Consider the following 27799-nt stretch of genomic DNA (forward strand, 5'->3'; position numbering starts at 1 on the left):
CCTGGGGCGGCCGCGGGGCCGGCGGCAGCAGCCGCGCTGGGCGAGGCGGCGGGGCCCGGGCTCCCGGACGAGGCGGGCCTGGCCGGCGCCCGGCAGCTGCAGGAGGCGGCTGGCGACCCAGACGCGCCGCCCAAGAAGCGGCTGCGGGCGGCCGAGGCAGCCGAGGCGGCGGCGGCGGCGGCGGCGGCGGGCAGCGGGAAGCTGGAGGAGCGGCTCTACTCGGTGCTGTGCTGCACCGTCTGCCTGGACCTGCCTAAGGCCTCCGTGTACCAGGTAGGGCCGCCGGCCCGACCCCGACCCAGCCCGGCTCCAGCCCCGCCGCGGCCGCTCCCCCCTCCCGACCCCCACCCCCACCCGCAGCCCGGGCACCGCGTGCCCTCGGAAGCCAGGTCTGAGCTCCGGGACCCCAGCGGTCGCGACTCCTGGCGTCTGTTCGGAAGCTCTGCGCTTTCCTCCTCGCAGGACTTTATTTCCCAGTCGTATTCAGCCCTTTCTCGTCCGGACGTCCCTCGTGTCTCGGTTCGAATCTCGACTTTCCGCGTCCTTGTTTTCCAGCCATCCCCGCTGCCCCCACCTCAGCAGCCCCCAGCCCGCCCTCTCAAGCTGATCCCCAAGAAAGCTGGCGACAGACGCCCCCCCCCCCAGCCCCCCCCCCAGAGTTGGCTCCCCTGGTTCTTGAGCTCCCTGGACTCAGGGAGACCCTGGGGTTCCCTTTTCACTCAAGACCTTCTCTGTTCTTCGAGCAGCCACACCCCCGAAAGCTGTCTCCAGGCTTCTCTTGTGCACCTTCTGGCTCACGGCTGAAAGGACTCTCTTTTCCTTTCATCTTGGAAGAACACTGAAGGGACAGGTCATCTCTTTCCCTCCTCTCTCCCTTTTTTTCCTTCCTGGTGTGGATGAACCACCTGCAAAGCCCCTTCCCAGCCTGGCCTCATGCTGTGCTTTCTAGACTGCTGTGCCCTCAGGTGGACTCCCACCCCCTCCAGCCTTACCCACACTGGGGCTGGCTTCTCAGGCTACCAGTACTCCAGGAATTGTGTCCACCCTCCTTTATCCACGTGACAATTCAGAATGGTGGCTGGACTCCGTCCTTAGCCAGCCACGGCCATCAGAGAGCGTCCTTGGCCCTGGTGGGTCTCACACGTGCGTCACATAGCAGCAGGGGCCACTCTCGGCCGGTCAGTTTGCGCGGCCTTCTTTGTTCACCTCTCTCTCCACCTCAGCACCTCCTCCCCACCCTGACTTTGATACCCCTTCTTCCCAGAACCCCTTTGAGGAACGGAACAGGTTCTCTGTAACCTTTCTTTGCACTTAGGGGAGCTGGTCCTAGCTGATAGGGCCTTGTTTCCCTGCTGTTAAACTGGGGACCAGGAGTGAGAGGGCCTTTTTTTTTTTTTTTTTTTTTTTTTTGTTCATTTGACAGAGACAGTGAGAAAGGGAACACAAGCAGGGATAGTGGGAGAGGGAGAAGCAGGGTTCCTATGGAGCAAGGAGCCCAGTGTAGGGCTTGATTCTAGGACCCTGGGATCATGACCTGAGCCAAAGGCAGACGCTTAATCAGTGAGCCACCCAGGTGCCCAGAGAGGGCCATTTTTGTAGTAAGCAGCATGAGGCTAATCTGGGTTGCCATTTTCCTAGCCTCTAGATCTCCACGTCCTTTCCTGCTTTGGCATGACGTAGGTTAGGAGGACCCTGGTGTGCCCAGGTGACAGAGAGGAAAGAGAAGGCATTGGCAGGGAAGTGGGTTGAGTTCTTTGGGTGGAGGGTACTGGCTCTCAGCCTTTCCTGGCAAGAGGCCCTAGCTCAGGAATACCCCAGGTCTTCTGATACAGTTGGGGAGTGCTTCCCATAGTCCTTCAGCCTTGGGGGTATCCCATAGGAGTTGTGCCCTCTCCAGCCCCTTTTTCCCTTGCCTATGATCTTTGGTCTCAGGTGGAAGAGTTCTTCCCTCCTTGGGTCTTAAATGAGAGCCCCAAAAAGCCAAGCCACTGATGGGTGGGGGGAGAGTCCCAGGGGAATTTGAGAGACTCCCGTCCTTTGAGTGGGCTAGACCTGGTCCTGGCATGATGACATGATAATAGGCTGCATAGTGCTGCCTCCTGGTCCCCGGCCTGTGAGCCTGGCTGGTTCAAACCGGCACACACACAGCTGGTCCTGGACAGGCTAGAGGCAGGCAGCTAAGCAGTGGTGACGAGAGCGTGAAGGCGCTGAGACAGCCCTGACCTGTGGCCTTCCCTGTGGCCTAGTGGGCTGTGCTGAGCAGCTTCCCTGGAAGCAGGGTGCTAAGCAAGAGGAATCCGTGACGCTAAGCTGTGTGCCGTGGTACGGCCCCCCTGCTCCACGGCCGTTCTCCCCAAGTGACAGTCAGGTCTTGGTAGGGAGTTGTTTCCTCTCACCTCTGGAGGCCTGGAGAAAGCTCTAGAACCTGTGATCAGTAACAGAGCCCTTGACTCTAGAAAGGCTGACTAGAGTCCTTCCACGGATCAGCACTTGCTTTGGGTGCTGGAAGCTGTGCCGTTGGGGGTGGGGCGCTGACTTGGGTGCATAGTAGTGCCCATGAGGGGCCGGAGGGATGAGCCAGAGGAAGGAGGGAAGGGTTCTTGGTGGCTCCTGCTGCATACGACCCTGGATGAGGTCACTGAGGGTAGTGGTTGGGATGGGCCTGGAGACCCTGAGCCATTGCCTGGTCACATCTGAGCTGGGTTTACTCCCAGGAGGATTTGGTCATGAATGGCCTAGGCCCTACACACACTGTTTTGAAACTGGCAGGCACACAGCTTTCTGTGTGTCCCTGGTTGGGGCCCACTACTGGCCATCACCTCTTGGCCTGGGCTCAGCCCCTCCATTTCTGAGGGCCTTCTTCGGTGAGCCGTGTTGACTGGCCATTTCTGGTAGGCTAGTCTCAGGCATGTGATGTGTTCTGTTCTCTGTTCCTACCAGCAACATTTCTTTTGATCCCTTCAAGCTAGGACACATGGCTTGGGGGCAGGCACCAGCCACACTGTGTGTCTGGGGATTGTCTTAGATGGTGCCCAGCTCTGGGGTGAGGAGAATAGCCAGGGGCCATGCCGAGCTCCGGGCGCTGTGCCTGGCTGAGTCTGGGGGGATAGCTCCATGGGCCTCTGGAGTGGGCTGAGTACACCGTAACTTGAGAGCTTGCCCTGTGGCCACCAGGGAGCTGTGGTGGTGGCCAGAGCTCACCTGGAGCAGACTTGCCCACCTGTTCCTGAGTCGGAGCCCTGTCCCCACGCAGCTGGCTCTCCCACACATCGAGCACGTCAAGCCACATGCCGGGGCTGGGGCTTGCTTTGGTGTAAGAGCGAGGCACTCATGCAAGTGGTTCTCACCATGGCCTACTTCAAGTTAAGTCAGGTTAGGGATGGAGTGGGTACAGCAGGTGCTGGCTTTGATGTTCTCTGTGCGGGTGTTGGGTGTGTCCTTGGTGACTGGCCTAACAGGGTATGGGGCCACTTCCCAGAGTCCCAGGAAGCCACTGGGGCAGGTTCCCAGGTGGGGGCAGGAGGGCTGGAGTTGGAGCAGGGATACTGGTGCAAGGTGGGCAGCAGGACCCCTGCTATGGGGGCAGAACTGTGGCACCAGTGTGCCTGCACCCCCAGCGTGTGTATGAGTGCCCTTCTCTGGAGGAGACAGCCTTGGCAGTGCCTGGAGCCTTGGAACTACAGCCTGACCTCCTTCCCAGGCCCTCCCCCAGTGTTTCACATGGGGCCCCATGTGCTGTCCGGATGGTGCACCTGGTAGGACCGTGCTGATGTCAACTGAGGCCCTGAGCTGTGGGCCAGCGTCTGGAGGGGGGGCCGCAGAGCTCCCCGATCTCTTACCATGTTCTCAGCCAGAAGTTCCCTGTGACCCCCATCAGGGGAAGGAGGAGTTGTCGTCGGGGCCCCTGACTGGCCTTCTGCCCTGCCAGCAGCACAGCCCCCTCCTCCCACCTGTTGCAGCTGTGCCCCTTCTGCCCGGGTGCTCTCTGCCCACTCCAGTGTCTCTTCTAGGGCCCCACAGCGGCCGTGGCCCCATGCTGTGGCCACCCTCTCTCCTGCAACAGGGTGCTTGTCTTCACCTGGTTGGGCACTGGCCCGTTTCTGCCCTGTGGGAGGGCTGGGAGTATCTTGCCGTGCCTCTCACCCCTCGGGTCTCCTGTCTCTACCAGCGCTCGGCTCAGGCCCTGGCTCGAGGAAACTAGTTACTTGATTGGCAGTCACTGGTAGAAGGCCTAGGAAGCAGGGCCCGTCTTTGCCCAGGCCCCAGCCGTGTGACCCTTGTCAGGGTGCTTGGCGCTGCAGGCTCTGTTCTGAGTGATGTTTAGGGAACCCCTGTGAGGCTGCCCACCCAGCTGGCCTGGGATCCTCTTCCCAGCTCCTGGCTCCTGCTTCGAGGTAAGAAAGGTAGCAGAGTAGAGCTGCAGACACGTACCCGCTTTGGTGTCCAAATTTGGCGTAGAGAGGAGAAAGTTCCTGAACTCTGGCTACACGAGCAGCCGTATTTTTCTGTGGTGGCTGCTTGTCATTTGAGTTGCCTTTCACCCTGGAGTGTCTGCTTCTGAGCAAGAGCCTGGCTGTGGGAAGGGCTGGTTCCTGCCTGAGTCCTAGCTCTTGAGGCGTCAGAGGCTGTTGGTGCAGGACTTCAAACCTGATACCTGCCGAGTGTTAGAGTCCTGGCTCTGCCCAGAACAGCTGAGTTCCTTGGACATTGTGAGGCTTCTTCTTAGGTCCCTTGAATACAGAGATTGACGAGGTGTGGGGCCAGACCTCGGGGATTTGGGGTGCAGCCTTGACGAGCAAGGTGGGGCCCTCCAGCTGGGCTGAGTGGCAGTTTTGGGGTTAGTGCCCTTGGCTGTGCTTTGGAGGGTGGGTTGTGCACGTGGGCCTGGGGCCGAGCCTCCCTAGAGCCCCAGCGCAAAAGGCTTAAAAGGCCTCTTGACCAAGTCTCGGTTTCCAGGAGTTGAGGGGTATTTGCTAAGGTCCATTACAGCCCAAGGCCTGGGGTTAGGGCTCGTCTTCCGTGAGTGTGGATGGTACCTTCAGTCCCCCTTACCCCAGGGGTTTTGACCGGTGCACGGGAGCTGCCTGAGGCCAGGTGGAGGGAGGTGTTGCTGTCCTGGGAGGGACACGTGCCCGCTCCTGGGGCATCTGCGGAGGGGCGTGGGGGGGACTGCTGTGGCTTGGGTGGGGTGGCTCTGCAGGTGGGGCCGTGTGAGGGGCTGGGCAGGCTCTGCTGTGCGATGGCCACGGTGGGTGTTTATTCTGTTCCTGTCATGTGCTGGGGGCTGAGCCATGCCGTCATACGTGTCTCACCCCGCGTCTTCAGCACATGATGTGGCCTGTCCTGTCTTTGTCACTTTTTGTGCCTGAGGAAAGGGAGGCCCAGAGATGCCAGCCCAGGGTCATGCTGCTGGTGACCTGCAGGCTAGAGTTTAAGCCAGCATCTGTCCTGGGAAGCCTTGTCATGTTCTGAGTTGGGGGGCCCTCCTCCTGACCCTCCCACTGGCAGGATCTTCTTGGCAGCCTGGGTGAGCGCTGCAGGGTCTGCTTCTTGGGGTACTCAGGCTCTTGGGGGCTTGGCTCTAGCATGTGGAGTGGGGCATTCTGGCCTGCCCTCACTGTCCATCAGAGGCTTGGTGTGCAGCTGGCATTGTGCGGAGTCCTTGGGGAGCCGGGTCCCAGCTGGGCAAGTTGGGGTAGGTGCGGTCCAGCCCGGCCACTGAGGAGGCTGAGTCTGCCTTACTGGGTGCCCAGACCTGCCTGTGGAGTTGGAGTCTTGCTCAGGAGGGCAGGGAAGACCTGGAGAGCAGGCAGGGCTCTGGAGCTGGTGATGCACCCTGTGTGGACCCAAGAACATCCCGGATAATGGCTGCATGTGGACATCAGCTGTCCCTTGGCTGTGCCAGCAGCACTCTGCAGCTTCCTACTGGCTCACTGCTCTCCAGCTCCCAGCTGAGCCCGTGGGGCCTAAGGGGCAGTGACCCCACCTCTCCCCAGAGAAGGGCAGGGTCGGGTGCTGCGTCTCCTCGGTGTCCTATCACCTAAGCCTGTGTTGCATCTAAAGGCTCCAGGAGGAAGAGGGTGGGAGCTAGCCTGGAAGCCTGGACGTTCCTGCAGCCCACAGGCTCTAGAAGAGACCTGCTGGGAGGGGTGTGCAGGTCAGCCCCCGGCCCAGAGCAGTGGACTCTCAGGACAGTGCTGGGAGGTTCGCATCATATGCTTGGCAGCATTGGTGTTCCTTAGGAGGCTCTCAGACTGCGTCCGGGCCTCTCACCCTACACCCCACACCCTGGCTGGGCCACCCGGACACAGGAGAGAAGCCAGCTGGGTTCTGTCGCTCTGCTCAGGCAAGTGGTGGCTGCAGAGCGGGGCCCTGCCCACGTAGCCTCCCCCTAGAAGGCGCCGGAGCTAGAGTCTGTGGTGGGGCCCCCTCAGCCCCTGCAGGCCCTGGACACAAAGGGTCTTGGTGTCCAGTCAGGCTTCCTCACCGGAGGCGCCCGGCGGTGGGTGTGTCCTCACTTCCACGGCTGGGGTGGACTGAAGTCCCCTCCTCCCAGGAAGACGCAGTTAGATGACACAAGCGCCATCCCCCTATGCCTCGGCGGGCAGCAGCAGTCTTCTCTCCGGGACTGTGGTCTAGTGAAGCCAGGCCTGTGCTGGGCTCGGCCCTGGGCGGGGGGGGGGTCCTGTGACCAAGCCCGTGCCTCCCACCAGGTGGAAGGGTCCTGTGGTGCCTGTGCTTGTGTGCCCTGCCCTTCACTCATGTCACCTGTCTGGCTTCTCCATCGGCCCCTGGGGGTGGACAGGATATGGTGCTTTCCCAGCCTGCTGCCCCTGTGAGCAGGCCTCAGCTCATCCTAGCTGCTGCTGGGATTCCCCACCCCCTGCCAGCCCTCGTGTCCAGAGCTGGCACTGGCCCACCCCTGCCAGGCCCCTTCCTCCAACCTGAGCCCAGCTAGCTCCCCTTCCTTATGATACACATTTTAATTCTTGGCCTGACTTAGAAGTGGAGATTTTTAGTACAGATAACCTGTGGTGTTTGTGTGGACATGGATTTTGTGAATGAGGCCTTTGTCCCCAGCCCTCCCACCCGCACTGGTCCTCAGTGCGTAAGTCCCATCGACTCACTAGCCCCAGGCCTGGCACACAGGTGCCAAGAGCTCCCTCGGCCTCCCACAGCTCCTTGGCTCAGGGTACGCAGACCCCTGAGACGATGGGATGGCAGCCGGTGTTGACCGAGGGTCCCGTGTGTGGGTGTGGCCAGGCCTCTGCTGCACTGCAGCTCCCCCAGAAGTGTCCGGGACCTCAAGGGAAGCTTGCGCCTGGTGGCTTTCTGGAGGTTTGCTGCAGCGGGTGAGCCCAGGCCATCTGCCCGCTCACCCTCAGCCGGCTGTGGAAGAGTATCCCGAGTGGAAATCCAGCTAACCCTCAGCAGAACCCCCTGGCTCCCCAGCCCCCGCATGCCCTGACCTCTGCCCCCGCAGGTTTTTACCAGCCAGGGCCAGGCCTGGGGAGCTGTGTCTGCCCTGAGGGGATGCTCAGCTCAAGTCTTTGCTCTTGTATCTCTTGGTTTCTCTGTGGGTCTCTGCTCCCCCTGGAGGGCCAGGCCCACAGCCTGTGTATTTCTCTGAAAGGCACCAAATGGGCCCTCAGGACGTATGTGTGGAACCAGAGACCCAAGACCAGAGTTGAGCCTCGGCCCAATGTCGGCGGCACGTGCAAGGACTCCTGGGAGGGGGCGGGGTGCTGACAGGCAGTGTCTGGGCCTCAGGTTTGCAGGTTCCCAGAGGAAGGGGGTTTGCTGCCTACTGAGCCAGGCGGGCAGTCTGTCTTGCCCGTGGCCCCAATTCTCTCCTCCAGGCATGCACTGTGCCCACACACCCCTGTCCCAGGCCAGCTAGGCCTCTCTACCTGCCACAGCTCTGTGCCGCTAGATTATAGGAGGGTCCCTGCAGGACGCCAGCCTTGCTGCGTGGGTGGCAACTGCCTTCTCACCTGCGCTGGCCAACGAGGGCTGCAGTGGAGGGGCCAGGCCAGGGGTCTGTCTGAGCCAGGGCCCCAGCTCCCAGCACAGGGGAGCAGTGTCTGCTGCTACTTGATAGCTGCTGGCTATGTGCCACTGCCAGGCTTGGACAAGAGTCTGTGTTCCCGTAGGTGTCCCGAAATCAGGGCCTCCAGGGGATCCCTGAGACCGTCCCAGGCCCCTGGGTCAGGGAAAGGCTCCAAGCCCCAGTGTGGCCCAGCCCGTCCCCACTAGTGGGCCTGCCTCAGTGGGGCTCGGTAACCTCTGCAAGCCCCCAAGGGCCACCTTTGTGTCACCTGCCTCTCCACAGGAGCCCTACTGGCCGTGTGTTGGCCGTGTTCCAGGGAGAAGGCTCGTCCCTCCCGAGCAGTGGCTCTGGCTGCCTCTCCGCACCTGCAGGCCCTTCTGCGGCGGGAGCCAGCGGGGCAGGCTGGTGCGTGCGTGTGCACGTCCTGCAGGTCTGTGAGCTCATCTCCCTTTCCTTCTTCGCAGTGTACTAACGGTCACTTGATGTGCGCTGGCTGTTTTATCCACCTACTAGCAGATGCCCGGCTGAAGGAGGAGCAGGCCACGTGTCCTAACTGTCGTTGTGAGATCAGTAAGAGCCTTTGCTGCCGCAACCTGGCCGTGGAGAAGGCCGTGAGCGAGCTGCCCTCCGAGTGTGGCTTCTGCCTGCGCCAGTTTCCCCGCTCCCTCCTGGAGAGGCACCAGAAAGAGGAGTGCCAGGACAGGTGACCTGCGGGGCCGGCCTGGCCGCCGGAGGCTTCGCCGCATGCCGGGGCTTGGGGCGGGGCTGAAGGCCAGCCTGCCGCAGGTGGGGCCCCGGAGTGCTGGATTTTCTGGTTGGTCTTTGTTGCCCTGACCCTGGGTTCTGCACACATTAGCCCAGGGACAGCCTTGCAGGAATGGGCCAGGCTGAAGCCACTCAGGACCCGAGCCCTGGCGGGGAGCAGGAGTGGGCCCCGCTCTGGACCCACTGGCTGTTTGGACATGCCCCTGGCTCTCCAGGGTTCCCTGGCTGCATGGGGGCCTCTTACGAGAGGGCCCAAGAGAGCACGGCCAGCTCTGGGAGCTCAGCGCGAAGTTTTATGGGCGCCCGACCCAGTCCCTGCCGGCCAACCCTGCTGTCTGCCGGTGCTCAGGCCCGCGAGCCTCACATGAAGCAGAGCTGCATAGGGTCCAAGACCATGGTCAGTGGTCACCGTTGCCAAGCACAACAGTCTTCCCAGCAAAGGATGTAGGTGGCACGTGGATTCACAGCTCTCCTGTGCTCCTTTTCCCTCAATCTCTCACACGCACGCTGACTCCTTCCTGGGGGCTAGCACACAGTGAATATGTCCTTCACGGGATAGTTTGTAGAAGTAGGGCTGGACAGGGGCCCACCTTTGGAGGACCGCTGGGCAGAGCCACGTCCTGCGGGGCACAGCCCATGACCACGGTGCTCGCCTCCTCCCCAGGGTGACCCAGTGCAAATACAAGCGCATCGGCTGCCCGTGGCACGGCCCCTTCCACGAGCTGACGGTGCACGAGGCCGCCTGTGCCCACCCCACCAAGACGGGCAACGAGCTGATGGAGATCCTCGACGAGATGGACCAGAGCCACCGCAAGGAGATGCAGCTGTACAACAGCATCTTCAGCCTGCTCAGCTTTGAGAAGATTGGTTACACAGGTGAGGCGCCCCGCCGCCCACTGCATGCCGCACGGGGGGCAGAGGGGTGTGCGGCGGCCGGGACCTGGGGGAGCAGTGGGCTCTGAGCGGCAGGCACAGGCCGTGCTGGGTGGCCAGGCTCTGGACAAGCTCTCAGTGAATGGGAGGACACCTTGGGGGAGAAGACGTGCCAGAGGCCAAGCACGGGAGGGGCCGGGGCAGGACCCCGGGGGCACCTGCATGGCTCTCAGAGGCCCTCTCACCTGTCCTCCCCTCCCTGGCCCCACCACCCTAACAAGGTGGCGTCTTACTGCGCAGGGCTGCACAGCCCTTGGGACGGTCAGTGTCTGAGCAGAAGGTGGGTGTGTCTTGGAGGGCCCGGCAGCCAGGGGCCTGCCCTGTGGAGCCAAAGGCGAGAAGAGCACTCAGCACATCCGGTCCTGCCTGCAGGCAGATACTGCCGTGGCCGCAGGGCTCCTGAGGCCATCAAGAAGATGCCCAGGGGCAGGGCTCCTGCATGAGCTGAGGGCGCTCCGCTCAAAATGCAGAGCTGGGAGTGGACGCCCAGGGACGGGCAGGCTGGACCGCGCTCAGGCCCGCTGGATCTCATGGGCTCTCCTGGCCACGGCCACGGCTTTTGGACATGCTGGGGAGCAGGAACCAGGCCAGGGCCTGGTCCAGACACAGAGAACAGCAAGAAGCACCTGCTGACACAGGGGCCGCTGAGGGAAACTACGGCCCTCTACTGCTCAGCCCACAGCGGGCAGCCGGCTCAGCATCAAGGGCGGCCACAGGCAACCGGTCACGCCATGCTGCCTGGACTAGGCCTGGCTAGGTGTGGGCCTGCACAGGCCTGACAGGCGAAGGGCCCGGCAGCCTCAGCACCAGAAGGTCATGGCCCATGGTTAGTTGCAGCCTCAGCCGCCCTGCTGGGCACCATGGCACAAACAGTCCAGGCCAGGCCTTGCGGGTCTGGGCGGGCCGAGGCATCATGACGGTGGCGGTGGCCGGGCAGGGATCCCCGTGCACACAGGAAGGACTGGCCGCCTCCGTGGAGGAACTCGCGGGCCACGGGCCCCGGGCTGTGCTGAGAGAACTGTGTGACAGCACAGGCGCCCAGCACCGGGCCACACGCCGGCGCTCCACCTTGCGCCCCATACAGGCTCTCGGGCCGCGTGCCCGCCTGCCGGCGTTTCTGGCAGCTCTGTATCCGAACCAATAAAGTGCACTTGTTCTCAGAACGCATCCTGTCTGTGTGTCTGCTTACCCACGCCCCCCGGGTGGGCCTCCCTCTGCCTGGGCTGGGCCCTGGGGGAGGCAGAGAGGGAGGACAGCGAGGGGCGGGCGCTCACCTCTTTCAGCGCCTGGACCCCCTGCCGCTAATGCGTGTCACTTCTGTTTGTAGTTGTTTCCCCCAAGCTTGTGTGCGCCTCCATTTGCCATAATTGCGTTTGATTTGCCTTGTGACAAGTAGAGCACGCTCTGTCCTGCGGGTAAGTTGCCTTCCTCCCCGGCTGAGCCTCTGTCCTCGCTCGGCCTCTGGAAGGCGCCGTCCCCGGCCCCGCCTGCACTGACTGCCGGCTCTTCCCGGCCTGTCTGTCTCCACAGAGGTCCAGTTCCGGCCGTACCGCACGGATGACTTCATCACGCGCCTGTACTACGAGACGCCGAGGTTCACGGTGCTGAACCAGACGTGGGTCCTGAAGGCGCGCGTGAACGACTCGGAGCGGAACCCCAACCTGTCGTGCAAGCGCACGCTGTCCTTCCAGCTCCTCCTCAAGAGCAAGGTCACGGCGCCCCTGGAGTGCTCCTTCCTGCTGCTCAAGGGCCCGTACGATGATGTGAAGATCAGCCCCGTCATCTACCACTTCGTCTTCAGCAACGAGAGCAACGAGACGGACTACGTGCCGCTGCCCATCGCCGACTCCGTGGAGTGCAACAAACTGCTGGCCGCCAAGAACATCAACCTGCGGCTCTTCCTGTTCCAGATCCAGAAGTAGGCGGCGCCGCCCGGCCGCCGCGCCTGCCACAGTGGCTTCACCGCGCCCGCTGCCCACTTCCGCGGCGGAGGAGGAGGAGCCAGCGCGAACACTGGGGAAGTCTGCATGCGTGCGCGGAGGCGGGAGTGCTCGCGCCTCGCCCTCTGCCCTGCCTCCCTGCCCCGGGCACCGGAGGCCGGGCTACCTGCGGAGGAGACGGTGGTTCAGGGCCACACCCTGGCCCCCAGCGGCTCCGCGAGGCGTACTGTCTGCTCTGGGCCGGGCTCAGGGAGCACGTGGACTTCAGACGGCATATTTGATGCAATTAAAAAGGCACCCTTGTTTCCTACTTTCTGTTTTGTTTGAGGGAAAGGCGTAGCTGCGACTGGACATTGGGGGAGCTTTGGTTGGGCCTGGGGGCCGGGGCCAGAGGTCCTTGTGCCTCCGCCACCGTGCACACCCCCACCGGAGACTTGGAGGCATTGCTCCCTCCGCCACAGGCCTGCACCCGGGAGCAGCCTGAGCCGGGGCCTTGCAGCGGCCCCAGTGCACCCCCCCCCCCCAACCAGCTGCTCCAGAGAGGCAGGACTGGGCCCCCTGGGCTCAGCAGATGCTTCAGAATCCAGGGTGAAGCTCTGTCTCTTTCCAGGAAAACGACTGAAGTCTTTACAGGCTCTTCTCTAAGTTATGAAATTTAGCAAGAGAGAATCTATTTTCTGTATTCAGCCTTGAGGGCACAGCACCCCAGCCTGAGGGAAGCTGTGGGGGTTGCTGGTGATGAGCCAGCCTGGCTGGGTGAGGGTTTGAGTGGGCTGGCCACCCCCAGCCTGCTGTCAGGGACTGGCTGCCGGCCCTGTGTTCTGGGGGCCCCCATGGAGGTCAGTCCTTGGGCAGCACGCTTTCTCACTGGAGGGGGCTGGCTCTTCACAGCCTCCACTTTGCTGCTCCCATGGCCCTGGCCTGTGGCAAGTAGGCCTCAGTGTGTGGGCCTCACACCAGCGGAAGGAGCCCTGCCTGGAGGACCTTGAGACCCTCAGAGCTGCTAGAAAGGGGAAGTTTGGCCCCCCGCCTTTGCTTGGGAAACACGGCTCTTCTGCGATAGGTTTCTGTTGCTTCAATACCAAAGAACCGTTTGCTCTGCCCCTGGCCTGGCCTGCCCCGTGCTTCAGAGCAGTCCTTCCCCCCGACACCTCCCCACCTCCCCATTTCCCGGGCCGAGTCGGCTCAGCATGCAGGGGAGCCCAGGCAGCAAGAGTGCAGAGCCGCAGGCCTGCATGGCTCTTCCGTCCCTCCCCCTCCCAGCTCTGAAGCTGGGGGCTGAGAAATGGAGGCAGGGAATCCTGGGGTACTGACAGCTTCATCCCAGTGCCTAGCCCAGGCAGCCCTCTGAGCCAGTTCTCCCCCAGGGCAGCTGGCCTAGTTATACTGAGAAGACTGCTTAGCCTCCCGTTTCCAGCCTAGGGCACGGGGCTCACAGGGGATCCCCTCCTGCGAGGCCGTCTGTGCCCGGCTGCTGAGGGCACCCAGAGGTGCTATGCTTGCTTTCCTACCCTCCACAAAGAAAGATGCCTCCCCAGCCCCCAGCACATCCTTGGGGGCACCCCCTGGCATGAGTCCCACTGCCCTTGGGGGCTGCCCCCCTACCTGGCAGGCATGGAGGAGGACGCTCAGAGTGCTGTGTGCCAGGTCTCGTGTGTAGAGGAGACGGTGCTGTGTCATCGCATCTCAGCCTCTCTCAGGGGTGGACACCATCTCTAGAGCTTCTGGATTTCAGGGTGACCATGTGGTTGAGGAGCCAGGGCAGGCCAGGCTTGCCTGTTTGGGTGTATGCACGAGAGATCGGAGCCCGCAGAGGGGTGGCGCCCAAAGGCTCTCCCAAGTGGGGCAGGGTAGAGGGCAGCAAATCTCTGTGCAGGTCAGGTACGTGGCTGGGCCGCCTCAGCCCTGTTTTTGCATCCCCAGGTCTAGCAGCCCTCTGGGATGGGGGTGGCAGGTGGGCTGGGATCTGCACACCAGGGGCTTCTGGGTGCTGTGGGTGCATAGCCCACTATTTCCGGCAGCCCAAGGGCATGCGGGGGACAGAGTGGCACCCACACAAGGCTCTCCTTGTAGGAGTATGTGTCTGGGGGTGCCCGGGAGGAGTGGTAATACATCCCAGCAACTGTCCCCAGCACGGCCCCCACCCGGTGAGGGTCAGCTCAGCAGCTGAGGCTTTCAGCTGCTGGAGACAGGTACCCCGGGAGATTGTGGTGCGTCTCAGCCACTCCTGGGAGCTGGCACGATAAACCTCCCTGTGGCATCTCACCGGTGGGGTTGATTTACTGGGGAATGTCCCCTCCATGTTGTTAGAAAGGAGAAAACACCAGCGGTCTTTCTCCAGGACCCCTTGCCATCTTGGCGTCCTGACCTAGAGAGAGGGGGAGGAACCGTGGCAGATGTGGGGGAGTCCTGGGGGCCCCTCCAGTCCCTGCCATCACCCCTCCCCTATGGGCACTACATCCCTCGGCTCACCCAAGTGAGACATTTACAAAGATAATAAAAGTAATTTTTTAAAGAGTAAAGTGAGAGAGATGTTTTTATCACTGTGGGAAATGACTTACATGTCACTATTGTGGTCTGTGTTCTCTTTGGATATTTTCTGTATGTAACTATGGTTTCAAAAAAATTCCAAACCACGTTTTGTCTGTGTTTCCTTAAATGAGAAGCCAGCCTCGTGGACGAGTGTCCCTGGGCTCTGCCAGCAGCCTGGACAAGAGTCAGAAGCTGCTGCCGCCAAACACCCCCCCCCCCCCCCCCCCCCCCCGCCCCTGCTCAGTTCGGCCCCATATACGCATGCCTGATCAGTGGGCAGAGAGAAGCAGGGTCCTCTCTGGCTGTCTTGTGAATGCTGAATGCTCCCAGCAGCCCTGGTTAGACTCCCTCTGCCGTTGGCCTGTTGAGCTGAGCCCGTCTATACTTCCGCATCCTTGCTCTCCCACCCCCGCCCCGTGTCCACCTTTGCCCCTGGCTGTGCTCCTCACACTCCCCCAGCCGGCCCTCCAAGCAGCTCTCTTGGTTTCAGGGCCTTCCTGTTTGGCTCCCCACCCTCAGACCAAACTAGGGACCCAAGAGCGCTTTACCCTTCCAAGAGAAGAGGGTTACCTGGGTCCCACTTCCCAACTCTTAAACTTCCTCGGGCTTGGCCTTGCTCGAATCCCTGAAGCCTGGCCGCTGTCCATGGGCAGTCTTCCCCGGACCCAGAGACCCATCTAAGCTCCCCATCATTCTGGCCCTCCTCTGGGGCCTTTGGACCGCGGCCTCGGCACCCAGCGCCCAGGGCTGGACCTGCCATGGAGTGGCAGGTGTCTGGCTCTCCAAGCGGGAGACAGGACGTGCGTTCAGAGGTCGCGGCCCGGGTGCACCGCGCCCACGAGGGGCCAGTGCGTGTGCATCGAGGAGGAAGCACTCGGCGCTGTTCATTTTGGAAAACACGTCCACGCCCCTTTCCCCGGCCAAGCCCTGGGGGTTTGTGTCCGCGAACGTGACGCCGCTGTGGCTGCCTTCGCGGCCGTTCCGCAGACTCCGTGAAAGGGGCGGGTTTGACTCCGCGCGTCTCTCCAGTCCTCCGGGGTCCCGGGCCCTAAACCCCACCACCTCCTCCTGCGTGAAGGCGGCGCGTCCCCCAGGTAAGGTCGCAGGTGTGGGCGGGGCTAGCGCGCGCGGGAGAGGTTAGCGGCAGCCCGATGGCACTAACCAGGAGACCCCACCCCAAGGGCGGCTGCGGGGCCGGGGTGGAGCGTAGGGTGGGGCTCAGCTCCCCTGCCGCCCTGGGGGTCTGGGCAGGTGCGGATCCTCCCGCCGCTCTCTCACCGCCCTTCCCATCAGGACGCCACCCGGACCACAGCTCCCAGGATGCTTCGGGCGGCAGGACTACATTTCCCGGGAGGCTCCGCCCCGGCAGGGGCGGGGCATCGGGCGGGGCCGCGGCGTTAGCGCGGGAAGTCCGGAGACCGGCGCGCGGTTGCGGGAGCATGAGCGTGGAGCGAGAGCTTCGCCGTGAGTGTCCCGGCCGGGTGCGGGGCGGGGAGCGGGTCCGGCCCGCCCGAGCGGAGGGCCCCAGCCTCCCGGCTCCGTCTCCCTCTCTCTGCAGAGCTGAGCAAGGCCAAGGCCAAGGCCCAGAGGAACGGGCAGCTGCGGGACGAGGCCGCCCTCTGCCACCAGCTGGGGGAGCTCCTGGCCAGCCATGGTGCGCGCTCCGCGGCCGCCCCGGGCTGTGGTCCGGGACCGGGTCAGCTGGGAGAGTGGGGGGGACCGGGACCGGCGGCGGGGAGGGGCGCCGGGAACCTTGCGGAGCGGGCAGCCCGGGGCCAGCCACAGCCTCGCCCGCCCGCCCGCCCGCCCGCGCGGCCCCTGGCTGACTGCCCGGCGGGGGCTGAAGCCTGCCGTGCCTCCCGCCCAGGACGCTACGCAGAGGCCCTGCGAGAGCACCAGCATGAGCTCCAGCTCCTGGAGAGCGTCGACGACCCGCTGGGCTGCGCGGTGGCCCACCGCAAGATCGGAGAGCGACTGGCCGAGCTGGAGGATTACTCAGCGGCCCTGAAGGTGGGCAGGGCAGGGGCAGGGCAGGGCCCACGGCCCACCTCTACCCCCCAGCCTCCTTGCAACCACGTCCAGCCCTCCAGAGTCCCCACTTCCTGCCAGTCCCTTTCTGAGGAGAGAAGCACAGTCTTCAGCGTCTGACCTCTGGCTGGAGGAGGACACGCATGGACACGGCCTGTTCTTCGGACAGCCCCGCGCCAGGGGGCTGTAGGCTGGTCCTGGGGCAGGCACATCATAGCCTGTCCTAGGAGCCTGCTCCCCGCAACCATTCACGAACGTAACACTTCAGCTGTTACTGTCCGCAAAGGGCCTGCTCTGGTACTGGGAGTGCGGCTGCAGCGCCTAGCTGACTCCCACTCGTGTCTTCCTCATGACGACATTGGCTGGGCGGAGTGTGGCTCCACCGTCCCCACAGGCAGCCCTTGGCATAGAAGAGATGGGACATGTGTAGCCTGGCTTTGGCCTGCTCTGTGGGGTCTTGGGGGAGTAGGGGACTCTCCTGGGCAAAGGTAGAGACCTCCTGGGTTTGGGGTACATAGGAGATTTGCCTGAGGTGGGGGTTGGCCCACAACGGCCATTCCTTTGCGCCGTAGCACCAGCATCGCCATTTGGAGCTGGCCCGTTCTCTGTCTAATCACACTGAGGTGCAGAGGGCCTGGGCCACCATTGGCCGCACCCACCTGGACATCTATGACCATTGCCAGTCACAGGATACCTTGGTGCAGGCACAGACTGCCTTTGAGAAGAGCTTGGCTATTGTGGACGAGAAGCTGCAGGGTGAGTGGTCCTGGAGACCCAGCTCCCCCTCTCTGACTCTAGAGCTGCTGGGGGGCCCCACAGCCTGCCCCATATGGCAGGTTCTGCCAGTCTGGCCCCTCCCTTTGCCAGGCTGAGATCTGTCTGTAAAGCCTCCCGGGAGGAGACACATGGCCCATGCTCCTCACAGCCTCTGGTCTAGTCACTCTCTGCTCTGTCCTGTGCCCCGTCTGTGGCAGGACCCCTGGCCCCCCGCACTGTGAGACCGGTGGAGGAGAGACTGTACAGTCCCAGAGCTCACGTGGGCGTGAGCCCTTGAGTGTGCGAATGGGGGGGCACCTTCCAGGGACGTTGGACAAGCGAGAATTGAGTGAGATGAGGACCCGACTCTACCTGAACTTGGGGCTCACTTTCGAAAGCCTGCAGCAGGCGGCCCCCTGTGACGACTACTTCCGGAAGAGCATCTTCCTGGCTGAGTAAGGCCCCTGTGCCCAGAGGAAGGAGCCTTGTGAGAGCGCGCCCCTCCACCGCGGCGCGTGCTGGGGAGGAGCAGGCTGGGCGCCCGCACCTTGGCACCGTGTGGTGCCCTCTGCGCCATCCCTGTGGCGCTCTGAGCACCTGTCACCACCCGCAGGCAGAACCACCTCCACGAGGACCTGTTCCGTGCCCGCTACAACCTGGGAGCCGTCCACTGGCGCCGAGGGCACCACTCCCGGGCCATGCGCTGCCTGGAGGGGGCGCGAGAGTGCGCCCGCGTCTTGAGGAGGGGACAGATGGAGAGCGAGTGCTGCGTGCTCATCTCACAGGTGCCCGCCCTCCAGCTCTGGCTTAGCCTGCAGAGGGCCTCGGGCTCTGGGGAGTCTGCAAGCCTCACCTTCCTTCGCCTTCCCAGATCCTCCAAGACCTGGGGGATTTTCTGGCTGCCAAGAGAGCCCTGAAGAAAGCCTACAGGCTGGGCTTCCAGACGCCTTTGCAGAAGGCGGCCGTCTGCCGGACCCTCAAACACGGTGAGCCCGGGGACCTGAAGTCCCCCAGAAGGGGTGGGGAGCTGGCAGCTCCAGTGTGGAGACTTTCCCTGCTCCCCCTTGTTGGGAAGAGAGCTCCACTTTTCTGTCAGCCTTCAGCACAGTGTGTCAGAGGGGGACTGAGGTGGTTGGGAGCCTGACCAGGCGTTTATACCTGAGCAACATCTGCACCGGGAAGGTGGATGGAGCCTGGGGCCTGTGAGGACCGAGAGGCGGCAGGAGGGGCTCCCCTTGCAGGCCAGGGGCTGCTCTGAGTCATTGATTCCTTTTTCTGATCCCCACGACCCCATGGGGTACGTTCTCTTGCCACCCCCCCCGTTACTGAGGGGAGAGCAGGGGCATGGAGTGGGTGCCCCCCGGCGGGCACACAGCTGACAAGGGGCCGTCCGGGCAGAGGCGCACTGTGCCTCCCGTCACGTGGAGCTCTTGCCTGCAGTGTTGGCCGTGGTGCGGCTGCAGCAGAGGTTGCGGGAGGCTGAGAGCAGCGACCCCCAGGGCGCCATGGGCATCTGTGAGCAGCTGGGGGACCTGTTCTCCAAGGCGGGCGACTTCCCCAAGGCGGCTGAGGCCTACCAGAAGCAGGTGTGCCTCCCCTGCTGAGGCGGGAGGAAGGGGGTGCTGACGGCCCAGGCTGGCACGTGCCAGGCAGGCCTGGCCTCGCTGTTGCTGTCTCTGTAGCTGCACCTCGCAGAGCTGCTGGGCCGGCCAGGGCCCGAGCTGGCCGTCATCCACGTGTCCCTGGCCGCCACCTTGGGAGACATGAAGGACCACCACCGGGCCGTGTCCCACTATGAGCAGGAGCTGAGGCTGCGTGGTGGTGACGCTCTGGAGGTGAGCGGTGATGGCACCCGGCCCAGGCTGCAGGGGGCTCCGAGTCGGCCCCCACAGTTCTGCCTTAGCACTGCCACCCTCGAGTGCTGGGCAGGACAAGCATTCTCTTTCCGGGGCTGTTCCATGTGTGCAGTGGTGGGGAGCTAGAGCGCTGGCTGGGGCCGGTTCAGTGGGGTGGCAGCCACCAAGTTCATCCTTCCTCCTGCTCCAGGAGGCCCAGACCTGGTTAAACATCGCACTGTCCCGGGAGGAGGCTGGAGACGCCTACGAGCGGCTGGCCCCATGCTTCCAGAAGGCTCTCAGCTGCGCCCAGCAGGCCCAGCAGCCCCAGCTCCAGGTACAAAGCGATGACCCCCAAGCACGGTGTCCCCGCAGCCCTCCTGCCCTTGCTCTGCACCCCCCTTCCCCTGCTGTGGGGGTCTGGTGGCCCTGTGGCCCTGAGCCGGGTGTCCCCTGCCCTTCAGAGGCAGATCTTACAGCACCTCCATGCCGTGCAGCTGAGGCTGCGGCCCCAGGAGGCCCCGGCCACCGCGGCCAGCCTGCAGGAGCTGAGCTCGCCCAGAGAGCAGGAGGAGGACGACGAGGAAGAGGAAGAGGAGGACGAGGCCACTCCTGAGCCCAGTGACGTGGAGCTCTCAGAAAGCGGTGAGGCCCGGGGCAGCTGAGCCAGCCACCCAGGCCTCTCCTCCCTGATGCCCTCAGGGCTGCTCACCGGCTGGGGACAGGAGGGTTCAGCCCCGTGTGGAAGAGGTGTTCAGCGCTGGTAGACGGAAGAGGGCTGTGTGCAGAGAGACTGGAGTGGCTCCTGGAGGGGCAGGTGATGAGAAGGCTAGTGGGCATCTGCGAGGGGGGGACATGCAGGGTCAGACCTGGAGAAATGGCACCATGAGATGGGGGCACCGAGCAGGCAAGACGGGGCTAGAGACAACACGTGGGCTGCCATGCCCAGGCTGGCATGGGCTGTCCTGTGGAAGGCGGCTTCGAGGGCAGCCTGGAGCGGGCTGGGGCTGGGAGCCCAGGCGGTGGGAGCCAGCAGGCCCCTGGCTTCTGGCTGAGAGGAGGGGCTGGAGACCTGTCCCTCAGGCCAGGAGGAATCATTTCAGTTTTGAACCTGAGTGGCTTCCAGAACCTCTCAGCGAGAAGCCAGGGGTTGTGGGAAGGTTGTGCCATGCTTTAGAAGCCGGTTAGGCTGGGTGTCACTGCCGTGCAGGTGTAGGGAGCCACAGGAGTCAGAGGACCAAAGCAGGAACTTCAAGCGATGCCACTCAGGGGTCCGTGAAGGAGAAGAAGGTCCTTACGAGGACCAGAAGCACAGGAGGAGTGGGGTCAGGCAGTGTGAGCTGGAGGCAGGTACAGGTGGGAAGGCTGGGTAGGGACAGGTGGAGGTGGAAGGCACCTGGGCTCATGCGACACGGTATTCCTAACGTGAACCTGACTTCAGCTGACAAAGCTGCTTCCCAGGACAGGGATAGGCCTGTGGGCTGGGACAATCCAGAGCAGGGCCTGAGCGCGGGGTGAGAGGTCAGCACGTGGGGGATGGGCACCCCTGTGGGCAGGAGTGCAGTGGGTGGGCACAGCCACAGGCAGGGCTGGCAGTGGGGTGGCTGTGGGCACCGGACCTCCATCCTCCAGGCCTGGAAAGGCAGAGGGCTCTGGGGCTTGGCCTATGTGGAGTGGTCTCGGCTGTGTTCCAGAGGGTGATTCCGAGGGCGGGTCCCAGCGGCTAGAGGAGGATGAGGAGTTGCAGGGTCGCTTGGGCCAGCCGAGAGTGAACAAGGTGAGGATGGTGTGGGGGTGGCGTGTGGCCCCCCATGCTTGCCAGCGCTGCCTGGTCCCCTCACACCTCTGCTCCTTGTCCTGGCACGGCGCTCCGCAGTGGAACCGGCGCAATGATGTTGGGGAGACCCTGCTGCACCGCGCTTGCATCGAGGGCCGTCTGGGTCGTGTCCAGGACCTCGTAAGACAGGTGGGCCTGCCGTCTCATTTAGGTGCCCTGTGGGCCATAGTGGGGAGTTTGCCCTGGGGTATATGGTACCCCCTCCCCGCAAAGGGGGTGGCACAGGGCAGGGGGGCTGGAGGGAGCACCAGCCCTGCACAAGCCCCTACAGGGGACTCCCTGAGATGCTGTGTCTTATATGCAGACCAGCTCTCTGCTGGGACCTGGGCCAGGGCTGGCGTGGGGCCCGTTCTGGGCTCTGAGACCCAGACCTAGGCCTGGCCCTCCTGGAGCCTCAGGGCCCTATGGCAAGGCTGGACTTCTCGTCCTCGGTCACAGGGCCACCCTCTGAACCCTCGGGACTACTGTGGCTGGACGCCCCTGCACGAGGCCTGCAACTATGGGCATGTGGGTGAGTACGGGGCCAGGACATCCTAGGGAGGGGGCTGACCAGGGCTGGGAGCTAGCTCGTGTCCCTTGGCCCACAGATATCGTGCGCTTCCTGCTGGACCACGGGGCTCAGGTTGATGACCCGGGCGGCCCAGGCTGTGAGGGCATCACTCCCCTTCATGACGCCCTCCACTGCGGTCACTTTGAGGTGGCCCAACTCCTCATCGAACGGGGAGCGTCTGTCACGCTCCGAACCGCAAAGGTGAGTGGAGGGGAGCACGGGCCAGGCGGGCTCAGGCTGCAGTGGGGGAGCTGTGGTCCGGGTGGGCTCAGGCTATGGGGGGTTGCTCCTGCCGACCTGCTCAGCTGGCGGCCACGCAGGGGCACAGCCCACGGGAGACGCTGCAGCAGTGGCTGAAGCTGTATGGCAAGGATCTGGACAGCGAGACCCGAGAGAAGGCCGCTGCCATGGAGCGGCTGCTCCGAGTGGCCTCCTCAGGCCAAGGCAAGTAGAGGCCTCTTGTGCCCCTGGGGACAGCCATCCCCAGCCTGCGAGTCCCCTAGCCCCTGCTTCTCAGACATTCCAGCCTGGGTGGCCGGGATTGGGCGCAGCGTCATGCTACGCTCTGTCTCTCCACAGCTCCCCACAGCTCCGCGGCCCCCCACACCCCTCCACGGAACCATCTGTTCGACCCTGAGCTCTCTCCTCCCTCGAGCCCCGGCCCGGGACCCTCAGAGCCCTCTCAGGCCCATGCCGGGGTCTCCCCAGGGCACGCAGTTCCAGCCATGGCCAGGCCTCGGAGGAGCAGGCCCAAGCTGGCCAGCAGCAGCAGCTCGGAGGGCGAGGACTCCCCGGGCCCCTGCCGGCCCGTCCACAAGAGGCCCCGGCATCGTGTGCCCGTACAGCAGGCCAGAGCCGGGGCGCCTGGCTACCCCAGCGGCAGGGAGGCAGAGGCAGCGAGTGCTGCCCGGGCAGCCATCCGAGGTGTGGCTGGTGCCCAGATCTGCCGCCCTGGGCCCAGCCTACTGCGGGGCCCAGGTGAGCCCACCACGCCCCGGGCGGCTCTCATCCCGGAGGAGGAGTGTCTGGCCGGGGACTGGCTGGAGGACGACTCCCCGTTGACCCGCAGCTGCCAGGATGGCTCTCGGCCTCACCCCCAGGGCAGTGCAAACAGCCCCGGTCCCCGTGGCTCGGGCTCGGGCCGCAGTAAGAGCCCCAACGGGCTCCGGGCCCGGGCCAGGCAGAGCCGGCTGCCCCGTCTCAGGAGTTGGAACGCAGCGGGCCGGGCAGGGGGAGACGGCAGCCCAGCGGCAGAGCCTCCACGGAGCCCTGACCTCTCCAGAGCCTCAGGGCCCTGTAGGGACAGCCCAGCGGCAGGCCAGGCCCCGGTGGGTGCACACCTCAGGGGGAAGCGTGGGTGGTGAGGGTGGATGACTATTTTCTGACTCAGCCTGTTGCCGCCCCCCCCCACCATGTCCCCACTCACCAGGGTCCATCTTTGCCCCCTCCCATCCGCGTGCGAGTGCGAGTGCAGGACAGTCTCTTCCTCATTCCCGTCCCACATGGGTGAGCAGTACCTGCCCTCCAAGTCCCTGTTCCCCTTGTGCTCCTGGGAGAACCCTTGTGTTTGCATATCGGATGGCGCGGGGAGTGCGGGCTCTCTCAGACTGGGTGTGTCACCGCTGCTGTGGCTGGGGAGAGGTGGCAGACCAGGGCCAGGGGGACTTGCATATGCACAGGCAGGGCCCTGGAGGGGTTGGCTCAAGCCCTGTGGCCCCTAGGGAAAGCCTGGAAGAGCTGGAAGTGTGTCAGGCTGCTGGGGGCGCGGGCATGTCCTGAGCAGGGCCAGGAGGAGGGCGGACACCAGATGAAGGAACCATAGACCCAGAGCGGGGACAGCAGGACTGTGGGGGCCTTCTTCAGTGTGCCCAGTGTCCCAGCCAGCTCTGCTTTCCCTCTGTGCCAGCAGCGGGGAGACCCACTCTGTGGCCTGGCTAACCGAACAGGCTGCCCAGCGCTACTGCCAGGCTTGTGGGCTGCTGCCAAGGCTCGTCTTGAGGAAGGAGGGAGCCTTGCTGGCCCCGCAGGACCCCATACCTGATGTGCTACAGAGCAACGAGGAGGTGAGTGGTAGGGGCCTGGGCCCCACGCGGAGCGTGCCCCGGCCCTGGGAGCCCCTCTGGCTGCTTACTGCTAGGTCTCTGCAGGTGTTGGCGGAAGTCACTTCGTGGGACCTCCCCCCACTGACTGACCGCTACCGCAGGGCCTGCCGGAGCCTGGAACAAGGTAAGGGCCCAAGAGAGCTCGAGGTGGCCTGGGCGGATGGGCACATCCCTGTGCCCCTCTCAGGTCTGGGGCCTATCATCCAAGCCCCAGATGGCTAGCCAGCGAGGCACACTCCCTCCTTCTCTACCCAGTGCCCATACTGTGGGTAGCAGGAGGGGGAAGGTTGGTCCTGCTGGCGGTGCATGGTGTAGAGTCAGCAGAGCCGCTGGAGGCTAGGCCTAGGGCAGCTTTCCAAGGAAGCCTGGCTTGGGCGCTGTGAGATGTGAGGGTGCCTGGCAGAGGTTAGGGCCCTGCCCAGGAGGGCGTGAGAGGGCAGAGAGGGGTCAGTGGCACCCACAGACCACGCATTGGGTCTCCTGCAATGCTGGGTCTCCAGGCAGTGGGAGTGGCCTCTGTGGTCCCTTCGGTGGGTGTCCCAGGGCTCACAAGTCGGAGGGATGTTTGGTGGGGTCCCCAGGACTCACAGGGCAGAGCAGCAGATTCTGGCGCTAGTGACACCCCCACCCACCCACCCAGAGGAGCACCCGCAGGTGCTGCAGGCCATGGACCGCCAGGGCTCCAGCCCCTCCTTCAGCGTGGGCTCTCTGGCCCTGCGTCAGACCCAGCTCACCCCGCTGCTGCGGGCCCTCAAGCTTCACACGGCGCTCCGGGAGCTGCACCTGGCAGGGAACCGGCTGGGGGACGGATGTGCCGCTGAGCTGCTGGCCGCCCTGGGCACCATGCCCAGCCTGATGCTCCTGGATCTCTCCTCCAATCACCTGGGCTCCGAAGGCCTGCGCCACCTTGCCGCAGGCCTCCAGGGGCAGACCACCTTGCAGGTAGAGGCGTGGGGAGCAGCGGGTTGGCACTAGGGCTGGCATTTGGCCTATCATCGGGTGGAAAGGTGCACTTGGGAGAGAGCTGGCCACTGGCCTGCTCGGGGACGCCAAGGAGATCAGATCCTCCAGAGGGGCCCGTGTCTTCCACAGAACTTGCAGGAGCTGGACTTAAGCATGAACCCCCTCGGGGATGGCTGTGGCCGGGCCCTGGCATCCATCCTGCAGGGCTGCCCCTCACTCAGTACCTTGCATCTCCAGGCCTGTGGCTTTGGCCCCAGCTTTTTCCTGAGCCACCAGGCAGCCCTAGGTAGTGCCTTCCAAGGTAAGCTGACAGGCATGTCCACGTCCCCGGGTTCCGGTTGTCATCAGAAGAGCACGTCCAGGGCCACAGAGGGCCTTGAGCCGGAGGGCCTGCTGTCTAGGAGCATATCGCTGGATGTGCTGGGCCTGCCTGGGCTTGGGCATTCCCCTAGGATATGCCCTGGGCCACCGTCATAGTCCTGCTGTTCTCGCCAGCCCTGAGTGTTCTTGTAGACACACTGAGGCTGCAGAGAGCCCCAGTACAGAGAAACTGGGAACTGGTAGGGCTCAGGGCTCAGGGACATGAGCACAGCAGCAGAGGAGAAGCGGGGTTGGGCAGCAGATGGCGTTCCCAGCGCCCACCTGATCGCGCACAGACCTCCAGGCCCAGGGCTTGTCTTGGGTTGCCCATCTTGTCTCAGGTACGGGGAGGCAGGTGGCCCAGGGATGTCGGGGAGAAGATGGGCTGAGGAGTGGCCCCGTCTCTCCTTGCCTGGGACACCCTGGGCAGAAGCTACTCCAGTTCTGAGTGCACCGAAATCTCAGGGATGATGGTTTCATCTGGGGGTCGTGAAGATGCTGGGCCTGGGACTGCAGCTGAGCTGGGGTAGCAGTCGTGTGTGGCTGACAAAGGGTCTGGTCCCCTATGCAGATGCCAAGCACCTGAAGACACTGTCTCTGTCCTACAACATCCTGGGTCCTGACGCCCTGGCCCACGCCCTGCAGAACCTGCCTGCCCGGACCCTCCGGCGCCTGGAGCTGAACTCTGTGGCAGCTGGCAAGAGTGACTCGGGCCTCGTGGAGCCTGTGGTCAGATACCTGGCCAAGGTATGTCTGGTTGAGGGGGTTTGCTGAAGCAAACAGCCCTGTCCCATCCACCTGCAGTCCCATAGCAGACACCGGCCAGGGGTGGGAGTGGCCTGGGAAGGGCGTGGTGCCTTCAGAAAGAAAAGCTGTGGGAGAACCTTTCTGGAGAGCTAGCTGCCTGCCTCAGGCTTTGAATTCCTGGCCGGCGAAGGTGCCCGGGACCCAGGGCAGCCTCCTTGCCCCAGGCAGGTCCCAACGCCTTGCCAGGCTTCTCTCCCCTGGCTCCTCCCTGTGGGTCTGGTCCCTGTGATTTTCAAGTGTGACTTACACCTGGAAGGGGAGGCGTTTCCTTGTGATCTGCAAATTGGAGGGATACTGGTCCCCTCTGATGCATGGGGGGGTCAGGCAGACTTTGCCCCCTTGTTCCCAAGGATGAAGGAAGGTGTGGGGCTTCTACTGGGAAACAGGGAGGGCAGGCACCCCACTCAGCCTAGCCCCCTTCGGGCCTCTGCTCTGTCTAGGAAGGCTGCACTCTAGCTCACCTGAGCCTGTCTGCAAACCATCTGGGCGACAAGGCAGTGAGAGACCTGAGCAGGTAATAGGGTCTGATCTCAAGCCCAAACCCTGGGGGAGCTGGGTCAGGCAAGGAAAGGGTACCAGCTCTCCCCCAAGTGTTTCCCAGGACCCAGCTCCTTCCCGCTTCAGCCCTGCCTCCTGTCCTTCCCACGCCCCTGAGGCTCTGGAGAGCCTTCCCATCACCCTTTGTGCAACAACCCATGCAAGGGCAACTCCTGACCCTCCAGCTTCAACTGGCTCTTGGGAGTGCTGGGCCCTCGAGCCAGGCAGGCATCCCCATGCCCGGGCCTTGGCGTTGTCCAGCTAGCGTGGGGGAAGTACTTGCACCTGTGTCTCCAGGGGGAGAGCCTGTGGCTCCCAGAGCTGCGGTTTGTCTGGGGCAGCTTTCCCCGGCGCTGGGGGCTCCCTCCCTCCCGTTACTGCAGGTGCCTTCCTTGTTGCCCCTCACTCATGTCACTGGACCTGTCTGCCAACCCTGACGTCAGCTGTGTGGGTCTGGAGGAGCTCCTCTCTGCACTCCAGATGCGGCCCCAAGGCCTCAGCTTCCTTGGCCTGTCAGGTGAGCTTGGGAACCTACCAGATGGCAAGAGGGGGCTGGGTCCCCTGAGATTGACACAGTGGGGGACAGTGACCCATGTGACTCAAAAGGGGTGTGAGCTCAGCTCCTAAAACAGTGGGGCAGGAGGAACATGGGATCTCTGGTTTTAACCCGCTCAGCCTGACCCTCAGAGACCATGGTGGCTGGAGGACTGGACCCCTTCCAAGAGGATTTCCTAACTACCTTGGCAAGGAAGGAGCGCTAGGTCAGGATGGCAAAAACTTGCCACCAAGGGACCTTCCCACTTCCTGGCAGGGGCTGCTGGGACCCTAACCTTCCCAGCCTGTGGTGTCCTAGCTTGTTCTCATTCTGGCCACGCCCAGGCACAGTGCCCTACCGAGCTGGCTTGAAGATGATGCCAGGAGATACTTGATTGGTGAACTGCCCTCCTGATAGCCTGAACATCCAGCTAGGGCCTGGGGCGGGAGAGTACAGGCTTTGCCCTCCAGGAGGACAGGGACCGGGAGTGGGTATCCACACAGGGAACCCCTGGCTTCTTCCTGCTCCTCACCCCCCACTGCACACGGCTGAGGGGCTGCTCCCTGCACACCAGCATCTGCACCCATCCTCTCCCCTAGCTCCCTAGGGTCCTGAGCCCACTGGGCACTCTGGGCTCCCTGGAGCTCAGATCTTGACAGCTCAGTGACCTCTAGAGACCCACGGGCACCGCTATCGTGCCCATTTATGGACGGAGACCCAGGCATTGTCCTAGAAAGCGGCATGCATGTGACTGCCCGTGTGTTTGAGCCAGGGACCGTCCTCCGCGACCCCCGGCTCTGACAAGGGCCCACGAACCCCTTCCTAGAGTGTTTCTGGGCCTCGCCTGGGCTTCTGCCCATGCACTGTGCTGTGGCCCTCGTGGCCTCAGAGGAAGTGCGTTTCTTCCGGGGGGGCCGCCCGGGTACAGAGAAGAGAACATGGGCGCGGGAGTCGCAGAGGCTTCCAGCTCCCTGAGACCCGCTCCTGCCTCCCCTCTGCAGGCTGTGCTGTCCAGGGCCCCCTGCGCCTGGGCCTCTGGCGCGAGATCACCGCACAGGTGCAGGAGCTGGAGCTGTGCAGCCGCCGCCTCTCCCCCGACGACCGGGCCGCCCTGCGCCAGCTGCTGCCCGGCCGGCCGGGCCCTGGCGCATGCACACTGGACCGAGGGTCCAAGCTCTTCTTCAGGCGCCTGTGACCCCGGAGGCGCTGCCCGGCCCCCTCCCCCCCAACGCCTCAAATAAACGGATGCTGCTGCTGCCCCTGTTGCTG

General features: G+C 63.7%; 2 protein-coding genes across 5 annotated transcripts in view; both read left to right on the forward strand.

Moving 5' to 3' along the window:
* Positions 1–11996, forward strand: part of LOC111146556 (cysteine and histidine rich 1) — a 12495-nt gene extending 499 nt beyond the window's left edge. Inside the window, exons 2-5 of the mRNA XM_022502144.1 lie at positions 1–273; positions 8515–8753; positions 9480–9691; positions 11279–11996. The exon at positions 1–273 is cut by the window's left edge and continues 1 nt beyond it. Coding sequence (XP_022357852.1) covers positions 1–273; positions 8515–8753; positions 9480–9691; positions 11279–11670 — 1116 coding nt within the window. The 3' untranslated portion in view covers positions 11671–11996. The remainder of the gene's footprint in view (positions 274–8514; positions 8754–9479; positions 9692–11278) is intronic.
* A 3644-nt stretch (positions 11997–15640) lies between these two features.
* Positions 15641–27789, forward strand: LOC111146696 (tonsoku like, DNA repair protein). 4 transcript variants are annotated; one of them, XM_022502361.1, is made up of 26 exons: positions 15641–15684; positions 15779–15874; positions 16088–16230; positions 16821–17004; positions 17330–17459; positions 17618–17789; positions 17876–17990; positions 18445–18590; positions 18687–18839; positions 19051–19176; positions 19304–19484; positions 20534–20616; positions 20716–20805; positions 21115–21187; positions 21264–21427; positions 21532–21670; positions 21806–22554; positions 22656–22732; positions 23133–23289; positions 23374–23452; positions 23969–24270; positions 24421–24592; positions 25223–25398; positions 25899–25972; positions 26379–26512; positions 27532–27789. In XM_022502361.1, the coding sequence occupies exons 1-26, from the start codon at positions 15660–15662 to the stop codon at positions 27723–27725; spliced, it is 4134 nt and encodes a 1377-aa protein (XP_022358069.1). In that variant the 5' UTR covers positions 15641–15659; the 3' UTR covers positions 27726–27789. The 4 variants fall into 4 exon arrangements, with proteins under 4 accessions (XP_022358069.1, XP_022358070.1, XP_022358071.1 ...); XM_022502362.1 differs by having other exon boundaries at positions 23136–23289; XM_022502363.1 differs by having other exon boundaries at positions 21547–21670.
* The last annotated feature ends 10 nt before the right edge of the window (positions 27790–27799 follow it).

The sequence above is a fragment of the Enhydra lutris genome, unplaced genomic scaffold (genome assembly GCF_002288905.1).
Source record: "Enhydra lutris kenyoni isolate GAN:26980312 unplaced genomic scaffold, ASM228890v2 scaffoldscaffold14, whole genome shotgun sequence".
Lineage (NCBI taxonomy): Eukaryota > Metazoa > Chordata > Mammalia > Carnivora > Mustelidae > Enhydra > Enhydra lutris.

Excerpts from the sequence above, each read along its gene's own strand:
- LOC111146696 (XM_022502361.1), top strand. The coding sequence starts at position 15,660 with ATGAGCGTGGAGCGAGAGCTTCGCC. Across the intron at positions 17,790-17,875 it reads GCTGCGTGCTCATCTCACAG|ATCCTCCAAGACCTGGGGGA; the intron begins GTGCCCGCCCTC and ends TCGCCTTCCCAG. Across the intron at positions 25,399-25,898 it reads TGGTCAGATACCTGGCCAAG|GAAGGCTGCACTCTAGCTCA; the intron begins GTATGTCTGGTT and ends TGCTCTGTCTAG.